Source organism: Manis javanica, chromosome 2 (assembly GCF_040802235.1).
Source record: "Manis javanica isolate MJ-LG chromosome 2, MJ_LKY, whole genome shotgun sequence".
NCBI lineage: Eukaryota > Metazoa > Chordata > Mammalia > Pholidota > Manidae > Manis > Manis javanica.
Window position 1 is genome coordinate 187,500,678 of NC_133157.1, and position 27,005 is coordinate 187,527,682.

The following is a 27,005-nucleotide window of genomic DNA, read 5'->3' on the forward strand; positions in this document are numbered from 1 at the left end:
GGCTAAAAGAAGCGGAAATAGCGCGTGCCGGAGCAGGGTGGCGGAAGACCGGAAGCGAGAAGGTTGTGGAGTCTGGGAGAACTAGCAAGATGAAGGTGAAGATGCTGAGCCGGAACCCGGACAAGTATGTCCGCGAAACCAAGTTGGACTTACAGAGAGGTGAGACAAGTTAGCAGGGAGTACCCCAGCCGTGGGTGTGGCTTCGGCTTCCGCCGAGTAAAGTTGAGACGAGACTGGCGCTCCAGTCTCGTTTTCCGTTTTCCCCTTTCCCTTTCCCCGAGGCCGACTTTGTGCGGACGAGGTGGTTGTGGGACTGCGTAGCAGGTAACTTTTTCTCAGTTCCTTCTTAAAGAACTTTCTCTAGTGGAAAAGAGGAAAGTTATATGGGGGGAATTCTTCCGTCTCCCGCTTCCAGCTGTTGCTCTCTGTTCGCAGGAAAGTGGGAACTTAGATGAGCCAAACTCGTGGATTCAAGGATTTTACAAAGAGGCTTCTCTACATCTTCCTGCTGCTCTGACTTTTAACCACTTACTACTTAAAATTGCTCGCTAATGGATGTGGGAAGAGACAAAAGTGAAAGTTAAAGCCATCAGTTTTCTGAACTCTTGTGGAGAAATTTGATGGGGGAATGACTAAACTGAAGTCAGTGAGTCTTACTTATCCCTACTGGTCCATTTCCCCTTTAACATGCTGACTACTTAAGAACTATATATTATGACAGCTCAATATTTAAATGACAAGGGGACCAACCATGAGTAAACAGACTGTTCTCAATGAAGAGAATAACAGGTACAAAGGCCTTAAGGCAGAAATAAACTTAAGGCCTAAGGGAAGGGCCATGTCATCGGAGTTTGAGTAAGGGATAAGCCGTAAAAGATGAGGATGGAGCAGTATTTCAGTATTTTGATTGAGTAATAGAGATTGTCAACATCTCTACTTCTTGAACCTGTGGCCCCCATTTTCTTCTTTAGTTTCACCAGTCATTAGTGTTCTGCAGGGAGCTTACATTGACGCTTTACAATCTGGGTGCATTTCAAGCATTTTCTTTCAGGTCTCCCATGGCACACACCATATCGAAATTTAGCTTCTCTGAAAAGTGATTTTTCCATACTTAGCCCCTGTGGGTCCTCGCTTCTACATTTAAGCATTCTTCTATGTTTCTATCATATTTTTATATTAATAACAATGTTTTTCTCTCATTGCTTCATGATTATTATTTTGATTATCAGTCTTTTGCATCCGACTGAGCTTTCAGAGTAGGAAAGAATTGTAGTTGTTCCTATTTCTACTGTGTTTAGACAGTACCTGGCACGTGGTCGTTGCTTTATACATGTCTGTATGAGGGGGTGAGTTGTGTCACTGGCTCTTCATAGACTCTCAATGATAGGTTATTAGTCATCTGATCTTGTTGTTCAGGCTCTTATTTTCTATAACATCTTCCAATTTCTTTATACTCTTTGATGTAATAGCAAAGTGGAAAAACAGAGTATTGGAGCTCTTTAAAGCATAATATAAGGATGATATTTGTTATCTTCTGTTACTCTTTCAGTCTTTTCTTGTTTAGGTATAATTTCCTTCAGGTAATACTTGAGCATTCTGATTCATAGACTCTGGGGTGGGCATCAGAGAATCTGTATTTTGAAAACTCCCTTGCTAAGTCTGACACAGCTGGTTAACATACAGATGTATGAGAACAGTTTACCTAAATGTACACCAAAAGTTTGTTAGCTCTGATATCCTAGTGCTTGCTTGTGGCATATGGCAGGTGCTCCATATATGTATATTGTTGATGGAATATGAACTTAGAGGTAGGTATGATCATGGTTATTTGAAAAACTTTTTAGAGATTTAAGCTGAATATTTTTAAGGGATGTGTAAGGTTTAGTTAGATAGGTTAGGAAGAAAGTTGCAGTACATTCCTGGTGGAAAAAATGAGTTTTGCAAGGACTCAAGAGTGGGAAAGTATAAGGCAGTTTTAGGTGACAGTGAGTAAACCAATTTGGCTGGAGCTGAGTTTCAGAAAGTACTTGAAGTCAAAGAGGTAGGATGGGGCCAGATTGAGAAAGACCAGAACGGAGCTTGAACTTAATTCTGTTGGTCACAGGTCCCTAAAATGGATGTACTGGGCTGTCCATTGCAGAGTGGAAGAAACAATACTTCAATGTACATTTCTTAAAAGCAAATCAATATTTATTTATATAATACTTGCACTGACACTGGCACCCTCATTTTAGCTATATGTTAAGTAGTCACATCTTGGATACTTCCGTATCCCAAGGAAAGGCTGGAGAGTTGACTAAATGTGTGCTTGTTTCTACCTTCAGAATATTTTTCAGCATCTGACAGTTTACATTTATTGGGGTTTATATTTTAAATAATAGAATCTTTATAATAATTTATTAAGTGTTGGGGGCCCATGAAAATCTTCTGTGGAGGGCCTTGGTAATATCATGATAAAGCTTTTAGAAGAGTTATGGAACATTATGATGAATTAAGCATTTCTTAAGTTTGCTGAATTTTTCTGTGGCTGTGAATACTAGGTAGGAGTTTTTTTTTTTAAGTCAGATGATATACTTCAAGGCCCATTTTAATGAGTGATGAGAGATTGCTTTCAAAAAATCTTATTCTGTGGAGGCATCATTTTGAAAATATATATTTGGAAATGTTTCCATCATTTAAAAAATTTTGTATTAAAAATCGTCATTTAAAAAATGTCATCTATAAAAATTCATTTTTACCTACATGAAAAATTGTTAAACAGCATGATCTATCTTGTTGAGTATTTTTTAAACTGTTAAAATTATTAAAACAAATGTTGTAAGAACTGCTATTGACATCAGAATAAATGGATATTTTCTAGACATATTTCAGAAATAATCTTTGCAAAACTGGTCAGTGGGGCTGAAAATAAAATATACTAAATAAATGTAGCCAACTATGGATGTCTTTCTTTTGGATCTGCTTGTCTTTGTGACATATGTATAGGCAGTCCGCACTTTGCACAGTACCATATTAACTAAACCAGTCCTGGTCTTTGACATGTTCATAGTGACTGAAGTCACATCTGTTACCACAAAAATATACAAAACAAGAATTCGTTCCGGAATGTCTGTGCTCCCAATAACAATACCATGCAAAACTGAGTTCTGTCTGTTAATCTTTTTCAACTACGGTGGCGGTTACAACCAAACACTGAAATGAACAAAGTCAAAACCTTTTAATCACTCTATCATAGTGTTAAATTGAGATTTTTCTCTTTAAAAACAAGGATCTTTAATTGTCAGTTCTTGTTATATATGTATGTATGTTACCAGGAAGAAAGCTGCTCAAAAACTCTCTTATGAATGGGGTACAAAATTAAGAGTTTGAAGACTACCCACAACAGGGAGCCTTTGAAAGGTTTTGAGCATGAGAGTGACAAGTAAAAAGCTACGTTTTAGGGTGAGTAGTGTGATAGTATAAACTTCCACCAAATAAAGTAGGGCTATTACAGTAGTCCCAAATATAAAGTAATAAGGGCCAAAACTAAATTGCTTGAGGTAGGAAAAGAAAGAGGAGAATAAATGAGAAGTATTTCAAAGAGAGCATAAGCTGGACTTTATGTTTTGCATTGGGGAATGTGGAAGATTGAATACATAAGAATGACCAATGTTTGAGCTTCATTGAATGTTGACTATATACCAGTAACAGGGAGTCAGAAAGAAAAGAGCATGGTGAAGCTGTGGGCTAAGAATATGCATTTATTTCTAGACATTGAGGGGTTTCAGATGTAGAGGCTTAGAATTCTTTCCTATCCGTAATTATTACCTGAAATAACATGTTTGGCAGCATAACATAATAATTAAGAACATGGATGCTGGAACTAGACTGCCTTGGTTTGAATCCAGGCTCTATCATTTTATAGGCAAGTTACCTCTCTGTGCCTCAGTTTCCCCATCTATAAAAGTGAGGTGTAGTAATAGAATTTAACAAATAAAGAATATAGTGGAAGTCTGTCTATGAAAGCTTACAACTTAGTTGAAGACTGTAGTAGGACATGTAAAAGGAAAAGCTTGTGTGTATACATACGGCCTAATTATTTTGCAAGATGTGTGTATTCCATGATTTTCTGGTAATTTTGGAAAGGTTTCTGGATAAAAGGTGGCCTACTTTTGTATTCTCATAGTGCTAGGCACAGAGCAGTATCCCTAACAAAGGCTTATGAATAACGAATGATTACCTTAGGAGGACCACAGGAAATATTAAATATGAATCATTTTATTAAGAGAAATCATTCTTATTTCAGTTCCAAGAAACTATGATCCGACCTTACATCCTTTTGAGGTCCCACGAGAATACATGAGAGCTTTAAATGCTACCAAACTGGAACGGGTATTTGCAAAACCATTCCTTGCTTCCCTGGATGGTCACCGAGATGGAGTCAATTGCTTGGCAAAGCATCCAAAGAGCCTGGCTACTGTCCTCTCTGGGGCATGTGATGGAGAGGCAAGTATCACTCTAAATGTTGATAATTTTAAACAAACACTAGCAATGTTACAAATGTTCTTCCTTTAGTTTTGAATTACTGTAGGTTTTAATTGGTTTGATTTCATTTTTCTACATCCTATTTTAATTCTCAAGACTAAATTCTGTTTGAATTATTAACTTCAGTTAGCTTCTTAGCTGAACTCAAGAAATTAAAAATGTAGCTTAAGGCTCAATTTGACAGTAAATAATAAAGCATGTTTACAATAAAGATACTTAAGTGTGAGTTTTTTTCCACAGAGGATGTTATTAAATATTCAACAGTTAATTATTTCCCATTCTGGCAAGGAAAGAAAGCTTTGAAACACTTCAAACTAGAGTCAGAAGAGTATTTATATTTAACAGATAGAATTTTCTGCTTGTTGATATACTTATCCATACACATTGCATTATTTTAATTTACAGGATTTTGTTTTTAGAAATTTTTCCTTGAATGTAGTATTCCTGTACCTGAAACATTTTATATTTATAGTTCACTGAGATTTCTTGGTATGCTTTACAATAGGTTAGAATTTGGAACTTGACTAAACGAAAATGTATCCGTACAATACAAGCACATGAAGGTTTTGTACGAGGAATATGTACTCGCTTTTGTGGGACTTCTTTTTTTACGGTAAGTAAATGAAGTTAAGTCATTAAGTCTTTTCAGCATGTCAGACTGGTATAAATGAATATTTTCTGAGTTCATTTATGTGTTCCAAGGCCCCTTTGGAGTTTGGCAATGGAAAATAACTTACTAAACCTGTATGTTATCTGGCCTTCCCTACTTAATGTATTATCGAATAAATAGTCTTTAGAACACTGAAAAGTGGGATTAATGCAAGATGAGGCTGGAAGATAATTTGGTTTACTCAGGAAGATTTTAAGAGGAATGAGTAATTTGTATTTTGTCAGAAAGATTAGCATCATTGAAGGATTTGTGTATGTGTGTTAAGTATGGTAACATAAAATCTGCCATTTTAACCATTTTTAAGTGTACATTTCTGTGTCATTAAGTACATTTACATCATTGTGTAGCCATTACCACTGTCCATCTCCAGAACGTTTTTATCTTCCCAAACTGAAACTTTGTGCCCATTAAACAATAACTCCTCATTCTTCCCTGTCCCCAGCCCTTGGTAACTGCTGTCCTTCTTCCTGTTCCTATGTATTTGATTATTCCAGGTACCTCATATAAGTGGAATCATACAATATTTGCCTTTTTGTGTCTGATTTATTTAACCTAGCATAATGTCCTCAGGATTCATCCATTTTAGCATGTGTCAGTATTTCTTTTCCTTCTTAAGGATGAATAATATTCCATTGTATGCATATACCACGTTTTGTTTATCTATTCATCCATCAGTGGACATTTGGGTTATTCCCACCTTTTGGCTTTTGTGAATAATCTGCTGTGAACATTGGTGTACTGATACCTGTTCAAATTCATTGAAAGTTTTTTTAACAGGGGAATGAAAATCTTAGATGAGCTTTTGACGGCAGTAAGTGATCCTGTTTGGAGGCTGTTCTAATCTGAGTAGGCAGTAATAAGAGTCAACACTGGGGAGTTGAAAACACTAGAGCATGGTTGTTTAGAAAGATTTTGGAGAGAGGCATGACAACTGAGGGGTACCTAGGAAAGTGGTGGTTCCTGTTACAGAAATGGAGATACCAGGAATGTCAGAGAGTGGGAATGGGGAGGATATGGTGTGGTGAACTGGACTGCTATTGGGCTACTCAAGTGATGATGTCTGTAAGACCTTTACAGATGCAGGTCTGGAACTCAGAAGGGAAGTCAGAGATAAACTTGATGTCAATACAGAAATAATGATTAAAGCCATGGTATGGAATCCTTGGGGATAGCGAGGGGGAAAATAGAAATACAGAAATGTTGGGGAAATTGCCTTGGGAAATGCCCACCTCTAGGAAGTGGGAAAACTTGGAGTAGCTGGAAAGCTAGACGAGTCTGTAAACTAGCTTAATGTCCCAGGAGGAGGTGATAGTTGGTTGTGTGAACTGCTACAAAAGATGATGAGAATGAAGACTGAGAAAAATATTTTAGGATTGTAGACCTGTAAAAAAAAATAGAAAATTTATGTTATTCCGCTCTTTTAGTTCTAACATTGTTAGCACTTAGGTGTGTCTTTTCAGATGTTTTACCCTGTATATACATTTTGTGTATATGTAACACTGATCAAATTTGTATATCTTCCCAATTTTTTATTTAGTGGTGTTTTTTCTTTTAAAGAACAGGTTGAGTAGCATGCTGGGTGCAAAAGCCAGATTGCAAGGTAATAGTAAAGGAAAGAGATGACTTCTGGGAAACCTGACAGCTACTTTTAAATATTTGAAAGATTGCCAAGTGAGAGGATATGGACTTACTTATTGGTACATACAGGAACATTAGGAATAGGTATTAATGCTAAAAGATTGGGTTTGGTATAAGGAAAAACTTATTTGCTGCCCCAAATCAAACTAGGCTGCTTTCCATAGTGTGCAGTTGCTTTTCACTAGAAGGGTGCAGGCAAGCATTGTGACCCTGTGTACTATATGTTGTGGAAGAAATTGGTGGGAATTGGAGCAGATTGCAATAAACTTCTTCAGTTGCTTGTTCCTCTGGGTATATTGATTAGTTTAATATCCCAGCCACAGGATTTACTGGTTAGGGGGGTTTTTTATGCTTAAAATGAATAAAGGTTGAAGATGTTGCGTATTCACCCTTCATTTCTCCCTTCAGGTATTTTAAAGTATGTTTGGTTGGTTACAGATAAGACATATATAAAAAGTACTTGCTGGCATTTTAGCACTTAATGTTTGAAAAAATGTTTACAGTATTGTAAAAGATATACTTACTTACCTAAATTTCATAGTATCTACTGTGTCTCAGTTTGTGGTACCAAGAGGTTCTTCTTTGGCTTGCTTAAAATAAGATATTCTAGCCAGGTGCATATTCTTGTTTAGGTCCTCATTTCTACACATGTTGTTATCCTTTCTCAGGATTAAGAATTGATGGTCTCCTAAGGCTTGTACTCAATAGACTGTATAGAACAGTTTACTCATTTACAAGGGAGTTTAAGTCTTGAACTTGCAGATAGTACTTACCAGAAACTTGATTGGAAAAAACAGTCTTCAGGGAGGGCATTCTTAGTGACATTTTATCCTGGCTTCACAAATGCTAAAAATTCCACTGGGTTGAGCTAGTTCAGCCAAGTACTAGGTAACATCTTACTGACTCCCAGAAGAATTAAGTTTCCAGAATTGAATTTTGGTATGATGCCAGTAGCTTAGGTTCAGAGTTGTAAATAAGGTACTTTTTTTAAAGTACTTTTTGTCTATTACAAGCATGTTGTTGAGGATTCTCTTAGCATCCTTGACAAAAGAAATTCCTGTCTGACTCTAATGCCAAGAACTTCTCCCTTAATCATTTGTATATTCTAGTATCATGGGGACTGTGAATTGTTTTGCAGGAAAAATTTTCCTTTTATGAATTTGCTGCAAGAATAGAGCTAAATTCACACTCTTCCCATAGATAAATACATATACCTTGGTTAAATTTTTATTTAAAAAGTGGATGTAGATTGTATATAACATAGAGATCTAACAAATATACCCTGTAATTCTACTTTGAGTCAAAACTCATGGTTTGCTATATATACAGTTGTTTGCCACATGTGTGATAGTTTTTAACCCCTGACCAGGATATATTACGTGTTATGTTTTGCAGCTTATCTCACCTAATGTCTTGATAATAACTGCCACATACCCAAGTCTAAATTATCATAGTTTGCTGCTTTGCCTTGCCTTGCATTGGGTTAAAGTGCCAATAGTTCTATCCACCAGTGCTTTCTCACCATCCGTGAAACTCATTGAAAAAGCAGCTCAGTGAAAAGGCAGACGATGTCTTTATTAACTTGATAAAAATAATTTTGAACTCATGGACCACTGAAAAATTCTCTGAGTCTTTTAGATGTCTGTGTTCACAGTTTGAAAACCATCGATTTAATAGTTTCTGGAGTTTTGCGTCATGCAAAGAAGGTTGTTACCTATGCCAAGATTATAAAAATACATTCTTTAAAGCATTTTTTGTTTTTATTTCATTTTTTACATTTAAAACTCTCTAGAATTTTATTTTTATGTCAGGCATCATATTGGTTCAAACTTCTTAAATGACTAACCTGATAGCACAATACCCTTATATTATAATTGATATTTCCCTCCTTAATTTGAATTGGCATCCTTTTTACAATATGCATTTTTTGTCATATTTTTTACCTTATTTTTTCTGCTTTTGTTCTACTTTGCTCTACTCACACTGTTATACTGTTTTTTTAAATTGAAGTATAGTTGATGTATAATCCTAGATTTCAGATATACAACACAGTGTTGAGCAGTTATACATATCAAAATCTCACCCTCACTATATAGTTAGACTATCTCTCAGCATAGGAAGATGTGACAGAATCATTGGCTATATTCTTCATGCTGCACTACTGTCCTGTGACTAATTTATATTATGATTGAGAATTTGCACACTGTACTTTATGTACTTTATGTATTTGCCATGAATCTTTACTATACAAGATGGGATATAAATGCAGCAGTAAATACAATGCTGGAAGGATATGGTATGTGTTATTCTTCAAACTGGGGATGTTTATAATTTAATGTATGTGTTGGCAAATTTACAGTTCATAACTGTTGTTCATTATCATCATTGTCATAAATATTTATAGGTTGGTGATGACAAAACTGTGAAGCAGTGGAAAATGGATGGACCAGGCTATGGAGAAGAGGAAGAACCATTGCATACAATATTAGGAAAGGTACAAAAATAACCTGACCCATACTTCACCTATTAAAATTCTTCCCTTTTACTTAAAATTATTTCGTAATTTTAATCTCTAGAAAAAGAGAATGTAAATAAGAAATTAGAAACTTTAGATTGCAATAATTGACCTATATTAAGCAATATTTAATGCAGTTAAATCCCTTTGCAGCTAAAGAATATGAATATTTTTGATGTTCATTGTAGTAGGGTTCAATTTTGGTTTTTAGCCAGATGATGCAGTAAAACATTTCCTATTGCAAGCCATGGGAGGAAATCTGTAAGGTAAAAGGTCAGAAAAAATAATGCTTGAGTTTCTGTCTGATTTACATCATCATAGATCTTAGACAAAGTAACTGAAAGAACCTTTAGGATTGAAGAGATGTAATAATATGCTTTTTATATAAATCTCATTTACATGTCTTACATTATTCTGCAAGTCAGATGATGTGGTTTAGTTATATCTTAAGTATAATTCACATCATTTACATTTTGGTATTAAGTGAACTAAAATTAGATATAATCTTTAAAATATGCATTTTAAAAATCACTTTGTCATTTCAGTATTATGGTTAGTATATATTTAGGTTTTGCTTTTCAGGTTTCAAGACGTTCTAAATGTCTTACAAGGATGTGGAGATGGGATATAAGTATGAGATGAAAATAATTTGCAGGGGGCAAAAAATTAGTAATTCCTAAAACAAAATTGGTTTCATTATTGTAAATGTTTTCTCTAGGCTTTAAATATATTTAGTCTTAATACTACCTCTGGTAATGGGCGTTAATTCTTTTTTTTTTTTTTAATTTTTTATTAAGGTATGATTGATATACACTCTTATGAAGGTTTCACATAAAAAACAATGTGGTTACTACATTTACCCATATTATCAAGTCCCCAGCCATACCCCAATGCAGTCACTGTCCATCAGTGCAGCAAGATGAGCATTAATTCTTTTTTTTTTTAGTGACTTTTTAAAAAAAATTTTATTTTGGTATCATTAATCTACAATTACATGAAGGACATTATGTTTACCAGACTCCCCCCTTCACCAAGTCCCCCCCACATCCCCGTTCACAGTCACTGTCCATCAACATAGTAAGATGCTGTAAAATCACTACTTGTCTTCTCTGTGTTGCACAGCCCTCCCCGTGCCCTCCCCCACACTATACATGCTAATCGTAAGAGCATTAATTCTTATTCTGGGAAAAGTTTATAGGATTTCACTTTATGAATAGAATATAATTAGGTGCCTGCAGATGCTAAGAGTTCTTAAAGGCTGACAGTTTTTGGCTAAATATTTCCCTTTAATCTGCTTTGCAAACATTTTTTTATTATACAGTACAAAGACAAACTTTAATTGAATTTCAAATAGATCAGTTACATATTTTAAGTGAATAATAAGTTCATGAGATTTTAGTGCTTTAAATAATAATTGATGTCCACCTTTTCAATTTTATTCTTCCTAAATTTTAATCCAGTTGTTTCTGTCCTGGGAATCAGTACTTCATGTGTTAAATGTGAAACTGAGCCTTTTAGAAATTACCTTTGCATTTCATTAATTGGTTCTAAGATCCTTCAGTACCAATGATGATTTAGAAATTAGTTCAGTGATAGGTATTCAAACTTAATTAAATATATCCCATGTTAACATTTTTCTTTATTCCTAGAATATGTGATAAGTTACATCACTCTGTATGGTACTGTTTTATCTTTTAAACAAGGGCTTCAAAGAAATATCTTTATGAACAAAGATTTCTTTAAAAAAGAGTATAAATAAATATATTTAAAATATTGTTCTGTAGATTTGAAGTATTAATGAAAAGATCTCCCTATAATAATAACTTCTTTGCTTTTAAAGACAGTATATACAGGAATTGATCATCACTGGAAAGAAGCTGTTTTTGTCACATGTGGACAGCAAGTAGACATTTGGGATGAACAAAGAACCAGTCCTATCTGTTCAATGACCTGGGGATTTGACAGTATAAGTAGTGTTAAATTTAACCCAATTGAGGTAATGTTCTTTTCTGAAAAATGTCCTGCTCATTGTTTCCTTATTACTTAATAATTTCATCTCTGTTTAGGAAACTTTTGAATGTGTGATACATGAATTTTCTGAATTTTAATGGTATTCTAACATTTGGTCAATTTTCCAGATTGTATCTGAGTTCTGATAGCTTTGGTCAGAATCTCTGTGTGTTCTCCCATAGTTTAATCCTAGATACCAGTGTTAAGCACCATTAGAAGAGGGTCTGTGCATGTGATAATGGGGGTGGAATTGAAGAAAATACTGCTTTGTGAAACTTAGTTTTATTCATGTGTTCAATACCTATGTTCCACAGATTGTATCATAGTACCTTTAGGAAAATGTTCATTGTTCTTAACTCTCAGAGGTCAGAAGATGGAGCATTGAGCATGTTTTCACTAATTATTTATAAGTGACAGAGGCACCAATGCTTCATAATAATACGCATGATATATTTTACTGCATGATAATTAGTTACAGATATATTTTTCTTTGTTCAGAAGTCTGAGTTGTGATTCTAATTCCTTCCAGGTCTAAGGGAAGTGTTGGAGATTAACTACTACTTACTGTTTGTTCAGGTCCAAACTCAGGAAGGGAGGCTGCCTTGAAGACTCCAGACCTTTCCCTGAGCTTTTTCTGAATATATACCAATTGATCAACTCATTGTCCAAAAGACTCAGTAGTGATTCCTTTTCCTGCAGAGAAAAGGAAATTGCTGCATGTATAAGTGATTTTAGAAGTTATCAGGAGATGATAATGTTAGATGGTATAAGAGAAAATACTGATATGCAAGTTTAACACTCTCAGACCAAAGCTGATAAAAGAGGAAAGAAAAGTTAAGACACAGTGGCAGGGTATAAAAATTGTTTGTGTGATGTATTGAAACACTGGGTGCTGTAGTGTGAAGTGAACTTAGCCTTGTGGTGCTGCTGAGAAGTCAGTCAGAGGACACCCTTCCTGCTCCCAGAACATAGTTACACACTTCTGGGTGGGCCTACAAGGTCTAGAGCAGAAGTTGGCAAACAATGCTCCATGTGCCTACTGCCTGTTTTGTAAATATTTCTATTAGGATACAGCCATACCCTTTTGCTTATATAGTGTTTGTGGCTTCCTTTGTACTACAGTGGTAGACCTTATGGCCCATAAAGTGTACAATACTAACTGCATCCCTTTATAGAAAAAGTTTTCTGAACCCTGGTCTAGAGTATCTATTTCTACTAGATCTCATTCATGCCATCCTGCATCTCCCTTCCCTGTGTTCTCTTTGGCATGAAGAGATATGGCATGAAGGGGCAGGCCAAGGTGACACTAGGCAGAAGCAGGCTGTAAACATAAGTGACTTGTGGGAACATTTTATGTCCTATTTGCTGTACAGTTAAGTTAGAACTACATTTCCTGCCAGCATGCCTTTGCATTGACCTTGTACAAGTCACACTTTTTCTTCTATATCTGTTTCTTTATTTTTAAAATGAGACTAATTATATCTTCCAGTGTACTTCATAGGTTTGTTGTGAGTGTAAAATGTGATAATATATGTGAATATTTTAAAAAGATGTTACCCAAATTTAAGATGGTGATGTTATTACTAGTAAAAAAAAAAAAACAGATACTGATTCTTATTTCTCTGAGGGATTAACAAGATCTTTTGCTTCTCTCTTTTGATGAACATCTGTGTCACAAGAGCTGGTGGCCAGTTCCAAAATCTGAACTATTATTAACTAATCATGAAATTAATATTCTGATATCAATTTCAATAAAATTAATAATAAAAGTGATGACCTAGTGACCATGTTTTTCAAACTCTCCTGTATAACAACTCTGTTGTGTTTTTTTTTCTTCAACCTGTTTGAATTGAGTGGCAAAAACAAGTGGTGTGGATGTCTTGACTTGCTAGGAAGGGCATGTTGCTGTGAACAATGGAGTGTGTTTGTCTCCTCTAATCATTAATTCATTTTCTGATAAAATTTTTAAACTTAGAATTCTGATAAAATCAAAAGTTTATGCTAAGCATTGCCACATTTTACAATGTGGAAGTTGGCTTTTGGTCTAGGTAGAATTTTGTGCTTTGCTCAGATTAAAGCCTTTATTTCTAGAAATGGAGCCCGGTCAGACCTTGAGGTGACATAGTGAAAAACCAAGAAAGGTAGAGAGGAGTCATTAACTCAGGTAAAGATAGGAAGTGATTTAACAAGGAGGATTTTGGAAAGGACTGAGAAGAGATCATGATTGTATCATTAGCTGTATGATTTTTTTATTTTTATGTGCACACATGTAGTTGGCCATACAACTATTTAGTAAATAACTCTTCTTGTTACTTCTATGCTTGCAATAGGAAGTAGTAGTAGGCAGAAACCAAGTCTTGCACCAGGAATCAGAAGTGAGGAGAAATGGTGCTATAAATGATGGGATTCTGGGTTCCACTCATATGTAGAGGGTTTATTTTCACTTAAAGCCAGGGGTTGTGTGTGTACCTTTCACATTTATAACTGACTTACAAATAAATATTTGAAACATTGTAAACAATGGGACAAAGGACAGGCTTAGTTTATACAGAGGTTAATTTACTAATAAAGGAATTATTTAACTACTAATAAAGCAGTAACTTACATAATTAGGAAATATTGCCATATAGATAATAACTTTTAAATAACATTTCCTAATACTGCCCTTTTGCAGTAAAATTGACATATTCCCACACTGCAATGTATATTGGTATAACTCTTTGGAAAACAATTAACCCTGAATATCAAAAGGCATAAAATTGTTCATACTTTTTAATTCAGTAATGCTGCTTCTGAAATTTAATCCTTGAAAAAGAGGAGCTAAATGTAAGAACATGTTTATTGACATGTTATTTATAATACTGAAAACAAGAAAAAACAGGTCTGAGTTGAAGAATGGATAATTAAAAATGTTCTGTTATAAAATAGAACACAGAATATCTGTATACTGTCATCACTGGCATCTAAAGGACATGCATGGGGATTTAACAATGAAAATAGGTTGCTGAGATTATAAGTGATTCATTGTACCCTCTTAAAATGGCTTTTAATGTTACAACTTTGTATCTTAAACATTAAGGTTAATTAAATCATTTGTTCATTGAGTGGACATGCTTTGCTGCCAAGCTTGGCTTTTAACTGGGATTGTTTTACTTACTGTTTAGACATTTCTCTTGGGAAGTTGTGCTTCTGATAGGAATATAGTACTCTATGATATGAGACAAGCTACTCCTCTGAAAAAGGTGAGTTTCAATTTGTTGTTTTCTTGTTAGTGCTTTCCTCTGTAAACTGAATGTCTGAAAATATAAAAAATATTTCAGAATTAAAAAAATTTTTTCATGAAAATGTTCTTAGAACCCAAAGTGATTATAGTGGCATTCTCTTAGCTCCCTCTTGCTTTTTAAAGACCCTTAAATTTCCACCAGGTACTGTATCCTAGTAGTCTCTATATCTACTGTAATGCCAGTAAATTTCAGGCATCTAGTTGGTGCTTATTAATTGAAAACTCTTAAGCATTGCATCTCATTACTTAAGGCCCCATGAGTATCATATGAGTCTTATTTATTCCAGAAAGTTTGTAACTAATTCACATAACGTGTTTTATTTGTTCAGTTGCTTGCTGATGGGTCTTAATTGACGTTTTGTTTAGACAAGCACTGTCCTGTTCAAGGTGACAGATTTCTCAACAGTTCTAAGGCATTCATTCCAGGGCTTAGGTAACAAAGCAATCATGCTGACTCTCAAGAGGGAGAGAAATAATTGTCAGTAGAGAGAGGAGTAAAAGGATATAAAGTTGATTTCAAGTGTTAGAATTGTGAGCATACAGGAAGGGCTAGTCACATTCATGTGCTATGAGTCCATTGACCTAGCCCATGTGTAAAAGAATACTTTGAATATTCTTACTGTTCCTAAATCATTTTTATAATATGGAATAAATTCAGAAATACTCACAGTAAGTATATATTCACTGAAGTTTAAACTCAATAAATAAGAAAATCTTTCCAAAGTACTGCTTTAATAATATCATTCATTTTTGTGATACAGTGGGAAGATCCTACATAAATTTTGGTGTTTGACTTTAATTAGGTAACACTATGTGTTTCTTCTATAAAAAGATGATATTAATAACCACTTTGCAGCACATTGGTGAGAATAAAACATATTTTAGGCATTTAGCAGAATGCTAATACAAATTACTGAAGGACAGTAGTTTCTATCCTTTTTCACCCCTTCATTCTCAATTTTTAATGTTGCTCCATTACTTTTTAGGTTGAAGAAAAGAACTATAGCTTGCTTGTCAAGGCCTTCCAAAATCTAGCTCCAATTTGTATTCCATTGATTTGTTTCAGTCAATAAGGCAACATTTAAGTAGGGTTTGTCATATACAGGTTACCTTGTGAATGCAAGGATGCTATTTTCTATTATTTCTTTGTTCTGTCTACTAAACTCTCAATGTTTCTTCTCTTTCCTGTCCTCTAAGTGCAGTAGTTCTCAATCAGGGGTTGTACTCCCTCACCATGTATATTGTTGGAAGTGCCGGGGGGACGGGGGGCATTTTCGAGACCGCTACTGGCATTTAGTGGGCAGGCACCTGAGGCTAAACATCCTACAGTGGACAGTCACACACAATAAAAGATTATCCTACCCAAAAAGCCAGTAGTGTTACTGTTGAGAAAAGCTATAATGTACTGGTCCTTCGCAGGTCAGCTAAAATAAATCATGCTTGTCTTTTGTTGCCCCTAATTTGATACTTAATCATTTATTGCTTCTTTGTTTCCATTTTAACTTTTCTTAAATGTGTCCTGACTAAATTAAGAGCTTTTGAGGTGAAGGGACCACTTATTAAGCATTTTTATATTTTTCAATATTTACCATTGTGCGTATGTATTCAGGAAATAATTATATTGATTGATTTCTTTTCCTTTTGCACCAAGATAAGTTCTGTGCATGTAATAGGTGTTTACTAAATATTTGCTTCAATCAGTGAAAAAAGAAGGAAAGAAAATGAAGTGGGAAATGTATCCATTGTAGAAGGAATTAATTTCATGGTAATGAGTTAGCATATGCTTCCTTTTTCAGGTCATCTTAAATATGAGAACAAATACGATTTGTTGGAACCCTATGGAAGCTTTCATTTTTACTGCAGCAAATGAAGATTACAAGTAAATTTTCCTCTTTTTAAAACTTAGTTCTGTCAGAAATGGCTCAGTTGTATGTCTTACTAGTAAAATATATTTTCCCAGATACTGTTCTTTCATACATGTTAAAAAACTGTCACTGCTTTTACTGAAAACAAAGTGAAACCAAACATGTTTCCTCAAGTTGGATAAGAGCTTCTTAGAGAAGTATTCTCAGTTTTCAAAATTATATAGGACCAGGGGCAGTAAACTATGATATATGGACCAAATCCTGTCTGCTGCCTGTTTTGGTAAAAAAGTTTTATTGGAGTATAGCCATATTCATTTATGTATTGAAAGTGGCTGCTTTGGTGCTATAATGCCTGAATTAGGTAGTTGCTGTAGAGACCATATGGCCCACAAAGCTGAAAATGTCTGTTATCTGGTTTTTTATAGAAAAGGTTTGCTGATTTCTCATGTATAACATAAATAATGACTGAAGCATACATGTTTTATTGAAAACTAAAAATATCTGCCCACAAAATTTGTAGCTCTTCAGGTAGCTGATGCTCATGCAAGTCATGTTATCAGCTATTACTGTAGTTAGACAAAAGGAAAAATATAGTTTCAATTTTTACAGTAATATTTGCAGATATGTTATTTGGTGACTCCATGTAAAGGTGACTTAGCAGCCTTGTGTTCTTGACCTAGATAGAATTTTATGATTCCTTTAAAACTTAAAGCATTTCACACTGGCTGTCTTAATCTTTTTAGTATCCCTTTAGGGGTAGGACATGTATGTTATCTCCTTTTTACATGAAGTTATTGAAGCCAGGAATTTAATGTCCTAGTGAAGAAAGAGTACCTTTACTCATCTTTTTTTATCCATAGCATTTATTATTGTGTATGCATATGATGGATTTTTAATACATGTTTTTGTGAAAAGGCGGTTTGTCATTGGTTTGAACTTTAAATCTTATGTATTTAAGTTTTGTGTTCTCTCTACTGCTATTATTTACAACAGCATAAATGAGCTCAGAACCAGGATTTATTGCATGATGTTTTAGTGTACCAACTAAAAACATCCCTTATGCCTTCCTATAGTAAAAAGCAGCTCAGGTGAGCTCTCATTAACAATACCAAACCAAACTAATAGAATCCCTTTTAGCTTTTATTGACATATTGATATTAAATGGCCTTGTTCCAGTTAAAAGCAATAAAACGAAGTCCTGCTGACCAATATTAAGGTTTCTAAAGTTTGTTCTAATTAGCTATTTTGGCAAGATACCTTTTTTCAGAGCATTCCTGAATATCCAGTTGCTTACCTTGGGAGGAATTCTATAGGCATCTGAAACAAAGAGCACATCCCTTGTAAGAAGTGACTGTGAAAGTGCTGTAATTGTTCTTTCTTGGAGGTGATCTTACTGTGGTATCCTTTTTTTGTATTTTTAATATTTTCTTTCTTTTATTACCCTTTAAACCGTCTAATCATTCTGAATTAGAAACCCAAGTTCAAATCTAGACCCAATCAGTAACTTCTGTAGAAATTTGGACAAGGCATGTAAACTAACTCTGTGGCATTAGTTCCATGATCTGTAAGATAAAAGAGTTGGAATAGTTGATCCCTAAAGGATCCTATAACTCAAAAGTTTATTTATGTAAACATTTTCTATCCAAATGGGGTGATTTTCTTGGAATTTGAGTAAATTCTTAACCTTTTGTGTAGAAAATAAAGCAGAATTTACTAAAACAGGATGTACTAAAACACTGTTCTAGATTGGGGATGTAAAGCAGTTGTCAACTCAGAAATTGAACCTCAAAGATCAGTATGACTTTGGCTGACAATCTTGTGGTATGTTAGAAGATTTTAAAAAGGAACAGTGACTTGTCTCTGAATGGGAATATCCTGGTATTTGGGAAATTAGCATCAATGACTTTTCATTTGAAGTGCTAGGTTATTTAAAATATTTTATTTTGAAGTAATTTTAGGCTTACTGAAAAGTGGCAAAAATAGTACCTGTCAGCCAATTTCCTCTAATGTTAACATCTTACATAACCATAGTTCAATTAGCAAAACCAAGAAATTAGCATTGATACAATACTATTAACTAAGCTGCAGACTGTCTTCCATCACCAGTTTTCCACTTGTGTTCTTTTTCTGTGTTAGGATCCCACAGTGCATTTAACTGCCGTGTTTCCTTAGCCTGCTCAGTCTGTGACTTTCCTGCAGACTTCCCTTGTCTTTCACGACCTTAGTACTTTTGAAAAGGGCTTCCTAACTTGTTAATTATTTTGTAGACCACCTTTACTTTGGGCTCACCTGGTATTTTCTCATTATTAGATTGAGGTTATTCATTTTTTGCAAAAATATTACAAAACTGATGTGCCCTTTTTCGTTCATCAAATCAGGTACATGATGTCAATGTTGTCTTATTACTAGTGACATTAACCTTGATCACTTATTTAAGGAGGTGTCTGCCAAGTTTATCTACTGTTAAGTGACGATTTTTCCTTTTGTAAAATATGTATGTTTGAGGAGATACTTTAAAATTATGTAGGTATCTGTTTATCCTCAAACTTTTGCTCAACGATCTTCACATCTTGAAGTGTTTTGATGTTGGGAACTTGGTCACAGTAGCCCTGTTTCACTGTTGCCCATTGTCCACATTAGCTAATTTTGAAGCACTGTTCTTTTAGCTGTCATTAAGAATTCTGAAACCTTGAAAATCACAAAGTCATTGTTTTTACCAGGTGTGCACAAAGTATAGTTTTTCTAATTCTAGTACACCCTTTGAAAAAGCCATGCTCAGTCATATATCACTGATAGGAGTATAAATTAGTGCAACTTTGTTGGCAGTGGTTTGTCAACTCAGAAGCCTTAAAAATGCTCATGCTTTTGGATTTAATAATCCTACTTGTGGAAATCTGTCTGGATTTGGTTCAATCTGTCCCATTCAGTTAAAGATTGAATGTCAAAAATTCAAATATTATAATTTCATTTAAGAATTATTTATAACAGTTGGAGACTTTTTATTAATTTTAAGTTTACTTAAATTAAAAAATAAATTATTAATTATTTTAACTCATATTTGAATATGCACCATGAAATTTTCAAAGTTTACTTAATGGATAAATACAATATGCTACATGAAAAATAAGAATACAAGGCTTTATATGTTGTTATCAATTTTATTTAAAATATATATTAGAAAAGATGAGAAATAATTACACAGAGCTGACTTTCTCTGGGTGATGGAATTGGAGGGTAAGTTTTACATTCTTTGTACATTTTTGAAATTTCCACATTTTTCTACCATGAGATGTTTTATAAAGGATGAAAGTGTGTAAGTATAATTTTGAGTGTAATAAAAACTCAGTGTTTTTCCCTATCCTTTACCTGCTGTGTAAAGAATTGAGTTGTATATTTAGATGTGCATTATTTAGCTAACAGTCTTAATTTCACTAGGGTTGCTTAGTATTATATATGCCTCTTTATAGAAACTTGTATCAGTTAATTTAAAATCCTTTTACAGCTTGTATACTTTCGATATGCGTGCCCTGGACACTCCCGTAATGGTACATATGGACCATGTCTCTGCAGTGCTTGATGTGGATTATTCTCCCACTGGGAAGGAGTTTGTGTCTGCTAGTTTTGATAAATCTATTCGAATATTTCCTGTGGACAAAAGTAGAAGCAGGTATGTGACTACCAATAAATCATTTGTTTGATTTTTCCTTGTCTTGATCATATTTCACATATATTATATATTTATGTATGTATATATTAATCTTCTGAAAGGTGGTTTGTTTATGTGTATATGATGGGGCTCATAACCCTAGGTATTGTGACTTGGGTACCAACTTCACTTAGTAGGTAGATGCCCTGGAATGATGAAGAGGTGAGAGGTATGAGTATTCAGCTGTCCTATACTCTGTGTGTCTCATTCTATAAGCATATTGAGTGTAAGTTTTTAAGACATGTTATTTGGTACAGCTTGGCCTCCTACTACAGGTTGTATGTTATGGATGTTATATATGTTTATACATCTATAATGTATTATATATTGTCATATTGAGGTAGTTTAGAAAACAATGGCATTTTAAGGTTTTCGAAGGTAGTTTTGACTGTTCTTGAGTTTTTGCTTTACATGTTGACTTTAAAACCAAACTCTTGTGCTAAGATGCAGCCTGTTGCATAGTATGCTGTGGTTTGCAGAGTGCTTCTCATACACATTCTTGTTGTTCCTTAGTAATGCCTTATACGTGTTCCTGGAAGCATATTCAAAGCAAATCCAAGTTAGAGGAGATTTCACTGTAAAGTAATGATAACTAACAGATTATGGTGGTATCGCTCATGCTTGAATATATGACCACCTCCATTTTAATACAAGAATATTGACATATTAAAATTTTGAAAGAAAGTGAATATTCTTTCTAAATTACCATATAATTAATAATTGTACAGTATATGCATGCATATACCTACATACATATACTTGATGGAGTGGCCTCCTCTTGCTTGATGGAATGAAAGTTCAGTGGGGAGAAGATAGATGGACTTAGTGAAAGACGGCAGAATGACTAGAGATAGTAGAAAAGAAGGAGAAAAATGAGTAGAATGAGGGAAAAGGAAGAACAGAGAACTTGGAGAGGGTGGGAGGTGATGATCTGTGCTAGAGGGCAACTGAGGAGATGTTAAAGCCATTTACCCAGCTTCATAAAAATTGACGGTAGCAGACACTTTTCTGGGACCATTCCTTTACCTAAAAAAAATCTAGAGAACATTTAATTTGGTGGTGTAACTACAACAGGGTGGAGAAATCTCACCATTGTAGTGCAATGAGAATTTTGATCATTGCTTTTAATGATAACTAGCTTCTATAGTGCTGAACTTTCTGAATCTGCTGAAGAAATGATGGTTTTTTTCAAAGGCATATCATGTCCTCCTCCTCCTCCCATCTTTCTGTTCCAGCAGGGTCAGGACTAGGGTGCATCTAAGTAAGGTGCCTGGGTGCGGATTTCAAGGAGTTACTCATTCTCAGGGTGGTTCAGGTCCATCCCTACACCTGCACTGCCCTGAGAGCAAGTGCCATCCAAGTTTACATGGTGGGCACCTCACTTGCTTCACCCTTGTCCCAGCCCTGTGCAGAGATAAAATGTCTTTCAGATGGTGCCTCCTGCTGGCTCCTCTGCACCTTTTTTTGTCATAGCCATTCTGCTTGTCTAACTCTTTGGTGTTTTTACTTATAATAGTTGCATCTTTCTCCCCTGTAATTTATGGAAGCCATATTGGTTTCCTAAACCTTCTTGTATCATCGATTTCCAGCAGATAATTATCATCATCACTGTGTATATGATTTAAAAGGTGCTTGAGGTAAAAGTACAGACTGGAGCATACTGGTTGATAACTTTGATTTTCATTCCATCGTGTCTGTTGTAGAACTTCTGGTGTTGGTTCCTATATAGCTATTGCTTCCTTTGCAACTACCTTGATATTCTCCAAACTGTCATGAGTGGTTTGTTGGGATTTTTCAGTCAGGACCAAGGCAAGCCTAATAGTTTCCATTCTTCTCACATCTTTGGGAAATAATAAGAATCTAGGGATTGTGGCTCCCCATCATTTTCTTTGCACCAAAAGCTCCAAAGGTAGTAGGACAATAGTTTTCTAACTTAATACAAGAGCAGACACAAAGAATGGGAAAAAGAACTAAGAAAGAGTAAGACAAATCGGAATGTTTAGGTACCTGTGATTGCAAGGGCCCAGCAGCTGAGAGCAGTCTGGATTATTCTAAAGCCATTGTGAGCAACTCCATTCAGGTCTAGCTAAAAAGCTCAAGTTACTCCAAATTGTATGAAGTATGGAGTTCTTAAGCCCTGTTTCCAGGGAATTACCTTGTGGTGTCATTTGGAGCTTTTGAAATCAGTCTTAATATGTGTTACTTCTGTTGGTATGTAGCTTTGTAAGTGGATTTCCTCTGACCTTTGTCATCATCTGCTCGAAAGCTAGTTCTTGTTTGTTTCTATGCTCTGCTCTATTTTCCTGTCATTACAAACATTAAATAACACAGGCAGTGCTTTGAGTAATCTACTTTAAAAACAGTTTCCTTTGAAAGACCTTCAAATGGTTAAAGCATATTTTTTAAGTAAATCTTGAGTAGATTATTAAAAACTACAGTTACGTCAATATTTGAAGTTCAGCTTCTTTTGGGATTTTATTCACTGTTTACTAGCAAACAAGTAAATCAGTTGTATTCACATGAAATAGCTTATTTTGACTGTGTTAAAGAACTTAAGTTTTTAACATGTGTCTATCTCCTAATAGTACAATTTTTAGTGAGCTTTGTAAATCTGTCGTATGTACCAGCATAAACAGATCTAGAAGATAAGAACTCTGCATAGGTGATCATTAGAAGGATTCTAAGTTGGTTAAGTAATCTTTGGATTTGACTAGTCTAATACACAAACAGGTTATTTTTAGTGATTACCAAAGCCTGATTGAATTTTCTAACACTTAAATCAATTATGTTGCTGTGGGGAAAAAAGAGCCTTATAAGTAGAGATTATAAGGTTAAGATTTTAAGTATAAGATCATAAAGGTAGAGATTATAAGAAATGAATCTTGTAAAAGCAGAGCACTGAGAGAAATGAAAGTAGTCTGTGTCTACTACTTTTGATTTTAATAGGATGTTCTTTCTAACCATCCTCTCCCTTTTGAAATAAATTTCTTAGTATTTATCTCACATGTTCATTCAAGAGGTCAAAATGAATCTGTTAGAAGCAGTGTGAAGAACTGGCTTTGTGAGCATGTCTCAGTTTTGTTTATAGGCATGAATTCTGTTTGATTTGGTCGTCACATATGGGTTTTCTTTTTTCACTGGGTAGAGTATACAGAGCTTGTTTCCTTTTTCTCAAGTAGTCTGCATTTCGAGTCATTTAATCCAGAAATGGAATATTTATTTGTTCAGAATTCTCACCTTATTAGTGTTTCTGACCTTGTCTTTTACTTTTTAATGCTTTTCTTAACACTTCCCAATATAGTGTCTTCTGTGAATTTTCTTACCATGTTTCACAGTGTTTCCAAATAAGTATGACGTCTTATCTCTCCATTTATTAAATGAGTCTTACCTCAGCTCATCAAACACTTTAGAGCCCTTCTTTTCACACATGTAAGTCATCAACTCTCACTTCAGTTAATTAAGCTTTTTAAACATTTTGACCAAAACAAAAATCAGACATTAGGATAAGCATGTCAGGATGTGCTCTTTGAATGCCACTGCACTTATTTTATTTTCCAGTAAAATGGAAAAAAAAAAGTGTGACTGCTGACCTGAATTGCTTTTGCTTGGGGTGGGGTGGAGGGGGATGGGGTGAGGTGTGGAGGTAGGCATTCATTTTATTGTTCCAAAATTACTCCAGCTTCAGCATACTTTATTTGTATTATATGCCTTAAGTTATTTTGTGAACTTTTCTGGGTGTCTAGTTTTATTTGTGTGTGTTTTTATTAGATTGTAATTTCTCTGAGGATAGGATATATTTTTTAAAATTTCCCAGAACTTAGCATAGAACCTTACCAGTGTGGATCATTAAAAATACATTAAAATTAATTTCTTAGGACTGAAAAATGATATCCTGATACTTTGTAGTCAGTGGAGTTAAAGAAACACTGTACCCAAATCCTAAGGATCTTAACTTAATTCCTTTTCTGTAGGGAAGTCTATCACACAAAGAGAATGCAGCATGTTATCTGTGTAAAATGGACTTCTGACAACAAGTACATTATGTGTGGATCTGATGAAATGAACATTCGTCTTTGGAAAGCTAATGCTTCTGAAAAATTGGGTGTGGTAAGAGATCCCATTTTCTTTCATTGACATAAAACTAGGCTCTAATTTTATTGGGTACCATTATATTAAAGAGAATTTATTTGAAGTACTTGAGGTATTTTGATCAAGTTGATACAGCTGTGATAAAAAGAAATGAGCAACAAAACGACAAAGCTGTTTTGAAATTTACTTTTTTCATTTCAGAGGCACGTTCAGAGGTCTTTGTTAATTCAGATGTTTGATAATATTTGAGCCTTCTTGATTCTTTGTGTTTTCCTTGAGGCAGGGAGAGAACATGTTTGGACTAGGGTCTTAGAACTTAGAATGTTCCTTCTGTTAAAAGAATAGTAATCAGGCAGATCAAAGACTGCAAGGCCCTCTGAGTTCTTTTAATATCAAAGACATAGTGAAACCCTTAACTTTAAAAAAAACAGAACTTCAGGATTTAAAAAAGATTCAATGAAAATATAACAAATGTTATCATTGGCTAGCTTCCTTGGGATTGTGGGGTTATGGTTTTTGTTCTTGATGTTTTTCTAACTGTCTCATGTTCTCTCTAAGAAAATTCAGAATGTTTATATCAGAAACAAATATTCAGTATAAAAAGGAAAGGTTAAATAAGAGTTATTTTCTGTTTAGCCCAGCAAGAAAATCAAGATAGGATACACAGTAATTAAAGTCAGTTCTATTTTGGGTTTTAATCATTGGTAAATAATACATGATACCTAGGTTTCAACTTATCATTAAATGTTCCTCCAAATTGTATCACCATTGTGGAATTGAACACATTTTCTTTTCTGTTTCAGTAATTTGTACAGAAAAATAATTTGAGTGATTAATTTAGGTGCTTTTTCTTTTACTTATGCCCAGGAAAGGTTCAGGTTAGTGATCCACATGTCCCACCTGCTTAGCACTGTTTTTCACTTGGTGGCATCTGTCTGCTTTTCAGGCGTGCTACCTGAAAGGAAACGTAGCGCTCACAGAGCCGGTGATTTTGATACAACCTTGTAAAGGGTAGACTTACATTGGCAATATTGGTTGGTGTCATAAAAGTTTGGTTTTTTGGGGAGAAGATGCTTCTTAGCTTTATTTTACTGAAGCAAAACAAAGAACTCACCATTCATTGAAATACCAAAATGTATTTTTTTAGCTCACATCACGAGAAAAAGCAGCCAATGATTATAACCAGAAGTTGAAGGAGAAATTTCAATATCATCCTCATATAAAACGTATTGCTCGTCATCGACATCTACCAAAATCCATCTACAGCCAGATTCAGGAACAGCGCATCATGAAAGAAGCTCGTCGACGAAAGTATGTTTGGGGGCATCTGACTCAATCTCAGTACTGTTTCTTTACTGGTCCCCCTCTCATCTCACCAAAAAACAAACAAACCTGTCTTTCAAGGGAATAGCTGATGTGCTGTCATACATTCCAGATGTTTTTGAAGATTTCTCTGGGCTTCTTTTTCTTTTTCCTGACAGAAGGGAAAGTAGTGATCATCTGAGACTGTGAGAATTTCCATAACCTATTTTCCGGGTTATGTTTAAAGGGCAACTAATGAAAATTATATAAAAATAAGAAAACACTTCTCAAACTAAAAGCTACTGTAAATAATTTTTTTAATGACTTTTAATGTAGCTGGAATGAAGAGGTTATTTCGTATTTTACAACTTAAAGCAAAGAACTCATAGTGCACATTTTGTAAATTTTGTATATGTGCTTCATCATAAACGTTTTGAGTCTAAAGCGAAGCTCCCACAGCCATATCCCCTGTGGAATATTCTCTTTGGGGAAGGATGCTGTTATGTAATGAGAGAAAAAGTGGAAGTTAACAAAAACTGAAAACTTTTCAGTAGGTTGTTTTCCACAGAAAGGAAAGGCTTTGTGATTTTTCTGAGAAAATTTTCTTTGGTTAAGATGGTTTTTCATAATCTTTCATCTTCCTTATATTTTGTATATTTTGTTTATTTCTAGGGAAGTGAATCGTCTCAAACACAGCAAGCCTGGATCTGTGTCCATTGTGCCAGAGAAGAAGAAACACATAGTGGCGGTTGTGAAATAATATTTGGTATTCCTACCAGTCCTGATGTATAATAATTAATTACATTTTGATTTGCAAACTCTACAAATAAAAGTACTGGCACTAGTATAATAACAAACAATTCAATTATGTGTGTAAAGCTTTATTGTTGCTCATTTTAGCTATCCTGAAAAATTTTCTTTAAAGGTGGCCTGGTTTATAAGACTGTCCAACATTTTGTCCTTGATTTGCTTTCTTATTTCACTGAAGAATATTGTATTAACAAACTAATTTATTTTTTGCTGTTAGAAATCACAGATATACTTTTGTTCTCATCTATTGTTACAGGCCCTGTACATTTGAATTTACATTTAAGACCAAACATCTATTTTGTTACCTTAATATTACTTTGGGTAATTATTGCAATGATTCTTCCTATGATTCCACATGACATATAGAAGAATTATGCCAGAACTTTAAAAAATTACATTTATTTTGTGTGCTTTATGTTTGGATTTTTGAGACTAAAGATGATCAGCCTACATTTATATAACTTCTATAAATTTCAAGTTACAGTCGAGTCAAGATAATAAAACATCCTTTTTCCTCAGCATTGTAACTTCGATCCATTTCTACTAAATAATTTCAACTATCTATTCAACAATAAATAGTTCTGTGTGACATA

General features: G+C 34.5%; 1 protein-coding gene across 1 annotated transcript; it reads left to right on the plus strand.

The window, feature by feature from the left end:
- Position 1: 1 nt before the first annotated feature.
- On the plus strand, positions 2 to 27,005 carry DCAF13 (DDB1 and CUL4 associated factor 13). Its single transcript, XM_036995612.2, has 11 exons — positions 2 to 159; positions 4,286 to 4,485; positions 5,030 to 5,137; positions 9,237 to 9,326; positions 11,188 to 11,343; positions 14,522 to 14,599; positions 16,437 to 16,519; positions 20,008 to 20,172; positions 24,183 to 24,318; positions 25,448 to 25,611; positions 26,275 to 27,005. The coding sequence occupies exons 1-11, from the start codon at positions 90 to 92 to the stop codon at positions 26,360 to 26,362; spliced, it is 1,338 nt and encodes a 445-aa protein (XP_036851507.2). The 5' UTR covers positions 2 to 89; the 3' UTR covers positions 26,363 to 27,005.

Bases quoted from the DNA above. Each gene is read 5' to 3' on its own strand.
- DCAF13 (XM_036995612.2), top strand. From the start codon at position 90: ATGAAGGTGAAGATGCTGAGCCGGAACCCGGACAAGTATGTCCGCGAA. The intron at 4,486-5,029 runs GCAAGTATCACT...GCTTTACAATAG, and splicing joins CTGGGGCATGTGATGGAGAG to GTTAGAATTTGGAACTTGAC. The intron at 20,173-24,182 runs GTATGTGACTAC...CCTTTTCTGTAG, and splicing joins GTGGACAAAAGTAGAAGCAG to GGAAGTCTATCACACAAAGA.